The sequence below is a fragment of the Humulus lupulus genome, chromosome 7 (assembly GCF_963169125.1).
Source record: "Humulus lupulus chromosome 7, drHumLupu1.1, whole genome shotgun sequence".
Lineage (NCBI taxonomy): Eukaryota > Viridiplantae > Streptophyta > Magnoliopsida > Rosales > Cannabaceae > Humulus > Humulus lupulus.
This window is the reverse complement of record NC_084799.1, coordinates 191342277-191347347: the sequence shown is the minus strand read 5'-3', so window position 1 is coordinate 191347347 and position 5071 is coordinate 191342277. Positions and strand designations below refer to the sequence as shown.

General features: G+C 39.1%; 1 protein-coding gene across 1 annotated transcript; it reads right to left on the bottom strand.

Moving 5' to 3' along the window:
• Positions 1–1769, bottom strand: LOC133790059 (uncharacterized). Its single transcript, XM_062227650.1, has 6 exons — positions 1581–1769; positions 1341–1470; positions 1069–1235; positions 689–971; positions 433–593; positions 1–330 (listed from the first exon to the last, which is right to left on the bottom strand). The coding sequence occupies exons 1-6, from the start codon at positions 1588–1590 to the stop codon at positions 155–157; spliced, it is 927 nt and encodes a 308-aa protein (XP_062083634.1). The 5' UTR covers positions 1591–1769; the 3' UTR covers positions 1–154.
• Positions 1770–5071: the final 3302 nt, after the last annotated feature.

Genomic DNA, 5071 nt, shown 5'->3' with positions numbered 1-5071 from the left:
TGCAAAAATCTAACATAAAATTATAATTAAAATTAATTAAGAGATTATAACATGCAACGACAAACTACTAATGGAAAAGGTTCCTTTTTTAAAAAATTAATAATAAAATACTAGTAAATAAACAGAAGATTAAAAACTATTTTATCTTGGCTCTCTAGAATTCAACTTCGGGTTTGGCAGAAATTTCAGTTTGTGAGATGACCAAGAAGTCAACTTCCAGAATTAAAGTATCCTTCACAACGTAACCATTCGAAGATTTATAAAGATCTTCTAGTAATATAAAGTCGACGTAATCCCAATTACCTCTACCACGACTAAACCAATTATTGGCTGCAGAACACGAAAAGTAGAAGAAAAACATGAAAATTAATAATTTAGATAGAAAAGTAGCATTGTTTTATAGGATCCTCAATTTAAAATGATGATGATGACCTGAACGCTCTCTGTGTTTAGAATTGACTTGGTCAATTACTCGCAGACGGTACTCAGCATAAATTGAGTTGCTTGGAGCGCTACCATCAGCTAACATTAAAAACATTGAAAATGATTTGCCGTTTCTATTTCCACGACCTTTCGGATATACACTTAAATACCTAGAATTGATCAAAAGAAAAAACCAAACAACTTATTAAGAGAATTTGAACCAAAAATACAAAGCAAAACTAACAAAGGAACTGAATGAGCCTACCACTTTGCTCCTCCAGAACTAAACTTTTGAGAACAGTAATGAGATTTGTCCATCTCGGAGAACTCCTCAATCTCCCAACGGTAAGTAGGATTACTTATTTGTTCATCTTTAAATACAGAAAGAGATTCGGAGTTGAGAGTAGTCTGATTTATGACGAAAACCTCAGCCCCAAATGCACAAGAGTCGTTAAACAGATATCCTTTGGATAAATCTTTGAAATTTTTGAGTGACTCTAGTTGTTCAAAACCCCATTCCTTCTTCATCTCATGGAAACGCCTCATAGCTACAAACAATTATCACTTCATAAGCACACATGTACATATAACTATACAAAATATATATGTATTAATGAAATACAGATAAACAATAAACATACCCACCTTGGACGGTTAAGTAATTATCGTGCATATGATTATACACAAACAATATGAAGATGACATTTACTTCACTAGGAAGAACACCCGTTTCACATATTGTCAAGTAGAGAGATATGTGGTCGTTGTTAGTATTGAACCTTTTGTCTCCATTTGGATAAAATGACAATCTCCTGTGTTGCAACGCAGAATACACATAAACATAAAAAACAATTTTTAGTTGTACAATGGCTATGTATTGATTTAAGAAATGAATGAATAAGCTTATTCGTAATTACCATTTGTAGCCCCCAGCCTCGAAAGGAGAACTATCGTATTTTCCATTTGATGAGTTTGATAGCAAGCTGTACGACTGAACTTTCATCAAATAGTGAGCCGGTGGAACACGTCTTGTAGATGTTGAAATTTCTACGCAACAATTACACAGCACAAATATATATCACAAAAAGAAATAACGTACGCAAGAAAAACAATATATGATTTCAGTTTAGTGATTTATAATAATATGTTGTATATACCAGTGTCCATGACTGATGGATGATAGAGGGGAAAGCAGATATAATTAAGAAGGTTTTTTTTCTTTCAGAAAGTTGTCGATGGAAGGGAGAGAATCCGGTGAGCAGAAGAAGTTGAAGGAATGGCCTGATTTTATAGATGCATGGATCACTTCCATTTTGGAAGTAGTTGAAGTGTTCTCTTTCAAGGACCAATGACGAATATTATCCCATATATATTTTCAAGAAAGGAATATATAGCAGCCTGGATCACTTCTATTTCGGAAGTTGAAGTGTTTTCTTTCAAGGACCAATGTCGAATATCAGCACATATATATTTTCAAGAAAGGAATATATAGCAGCCTTTTTTATTAATTGTAATCATAATATTCTCTACTGCTCTATGAAGTACTATGGTAGCTAGAGCGACCATTTATCCCTCTCCACTGTCCTTTAGAATTTAAATAGTCACAATTAAAATGTACATAAAAGAGTGTAACGTGACTTTCCAAACTAGTTTTTACACTCTAAAAATTATTGGGGTCTATCAAAATTCTACTTTCTTGATTTTGGCTATTTTTTAGGATTTTTTTTATTGTTATTTAAGGACTAACTTTAGCTTTGATATAGTTTTGTATGTTCAAATGTGAAGCTGGAATTGGTGTATCTTCATATGTATTATATATATGATGTAAAATCAGAGTTTCGACCAAATGTTAGTAGTCTTTATATTTACACATCGGTGATTCTAAAAGGGAAATTTCACTTTTTATACATACTAATATGTACAATTACAAAAAAATCTTAGCATTATTAACTTTTTCAAATTGATGCTAAACTTTTCCCTCATACCCAAAATATCATTCTCATTTTTCCACACCCAAAAAATTCAACCTCAGCCTTCTTTCCCACTCTCAGTTTCTCTCTTCCAATCTCACAAAAATCCCCCAAAAACCATCGAACCCTCCGTCGAGCTGTCGAGCCCCCATCTCCGTCGAGCCCGCATCTCCGTCGAGTTTTCGAGCCCCCACCTTCTCCGTCGAACCCCCACCTTCTCCCATTTCTCCGTCGATCTCAAGACCCACAACAAACTCCCATTTTTCTGTCAAACACGAGACCCACGGAGCATATTTCCTTCAAATTTTCAAAAACAAAGGTAAAATCTTGAACCCAAGTCCATATTTGCTTTATATTGTTGTTGAATCTATGATTTGTGGAATGGGTTGTTCGATTTTGTGGGAAATGTTTTTTGGGTTTGAACCAGTGGCTCGATAGGTTCGATTATGGTTCCATAGTAGGCTCGATAGAGTAGTTTGAACAGTTCGATGGTGGGTCGATAGGAGCTCGATTGATCTAGGGCAATATATGAAACTAACTCGATAGGCTCGATAATGGCTCGATAGTAGGCTCGATAGGGCAGTTTGAACGGTTCAATGGTGAATTGATAGGAGCTCGATGGATATGTGGTATTTTATTACAAGGGCTCAATAGGTTCGATAATGGTTCGATATTAGACTAGACTGTAGCTCGATGGTTATTTATGTAGACAAATTTTGCTTAGCTCGATAGGCTCGACACTGGCTCGATAGATTTAGGTTGTTGATATTGCTCGATCGAACTCGATAGTTTCTCGATAGGGTATGTTGCAGCTCGATTATAGCTCGATAGAGCTCGACAACTTATTTCAGTGTTTTTATGAATTTTTTTTTATTCTGTTTTCTTACCAATTTTTTTTCATGTGTTGTTACAGATGCCTAAGTTGCTTGTTCCGTTCAGTGATCACTTTCCCGGTCGAGTGACATATCGGGGTAGTAGTACTTTAAATCACATTAAGACCAGGTTTTTGGAGCTCGGGCTGCTTGAAAGGGCTAAGGAATCCCCTTTCAAGCAGTTCTTTTTGGCTTCGGAGTTTAATTTCTCCGGAGTCTTGGTGCATCAACTGTTGCTGAGGAAAATTGCCAGCAACAACGAAGATGAGGTGCATTTTTTCTTGGGGTCAAAGTCTTGTAGATTCAGCATGGGAGAGTTTACCCTAGTGACGGGGTTGGATTTTAGTACCTTCCCGTCACCAGAAGGGTTGGAAGGGCGTAATCTCAGCGACCAGTTGATAAATGAGTATTTCAACGGTGCTGAGAAAGTAAAGCTCTCACAGGTGGACCATGCTTTCAAGACTTGTACGGTTGTGGAAGATGTGTACAAGCATGGTCTATGTCTGTTTGTTGAGGGGGTTATGAATGCCATTGAGGGCAAGTTGCACATTTGGTGAGATATTCTAAAAATTGTTGAGAATGTAGAGTACTTCTTCAGCTATCCATGGGGGAAGTACTCTTATAGGAGGCTATTGCATTCTTGTAAGAAGGACATGGTGAAGCAAAAGGCCAACTATGATGCCAAGAAGGATGCCAAGGTGCAGCAAGAGTCCAAGTACAGTAAGTATGGTTATGCCCCAGCCTTACAGTATTGGGCATATGAGGCTATCCAACAGCTTGCTGTGGAGCTTGTTGTGAGCTCGGGAAACATGTTCCCGAGGATGCTTAGTTGGTCGCATCTGAGGAACAAGGATTTCACCAAGTCCGTCATCACACCGATATTATTGAAGAAGAATTTAAGTTATGTTTTTTTTTATCTATATGTTTATCTTTTATCATTATTTGAGTTAACCAAATGTTTTATGTTGTTTGTAGTTAATTGTTCTTCCGATGTTGAAGCCTCGACCAGCAGAAAAAGACTATTACTTGTCTTTGACTGAGGGAGATCTTCCCCTTTATCCTGGGCTTGGCCAGGATCCCTCGGAGACTGATGAGGGGGAGGATGCGGCTTTTGAGAAAATCACAGAGATAGTTTCTCAGGCAGCCGAGGCAGCCAAGATATTTGTTGATGCTACCCCGGGGGAGGAGGTTGCAGGTCCCACCCCTCCTATTTCCCCAGCCTCAACCTTTGCCCCAACATCAACCCCAGCCTCAGCGTCAGCCCCAACACCAACCCCAACACCAGCCTCAGCCTCAGCCCCTGAGCTCGCCGACTTGATTGAGCAGTTGGACAGAGTTGAGGGTCGATACGAGACCCTCCTGAAGAACCAGTCAGTGATCTTGGACGTAGTCAATCAGATCTTGACATTTATTAAGGAGAAACCGAGGGGTTCCAATGAAGATTCAGACTCAGAGACATTGGATATTCCGCTAGACTATGTTGATGATCCAACGACGCCTCCTACCATCATTGTGACACCTGAAGCTGAGACTCCGGGAGTCGTTATTGTCAACCCTGAGGATGTTGCTGGGGTTCAGTTTGAGAGGGCTAGACGCCGAAGACGCAAGACAGATTGGTTTGAGGATTATACCGATCCCACGAGGAAAAGACCTCACACTGATGCAGCTGCACCAGCAGAGGAGGCTACACAAGAGGCTACACATGTGTTGGACCCTCTCAAGAAGCTAGATCCCAAACAGTATAGGACAACGTGCAAGTGGCTACTTGGAGACATGCCCAACAAGACCCCGCGGGATGTAAAGACT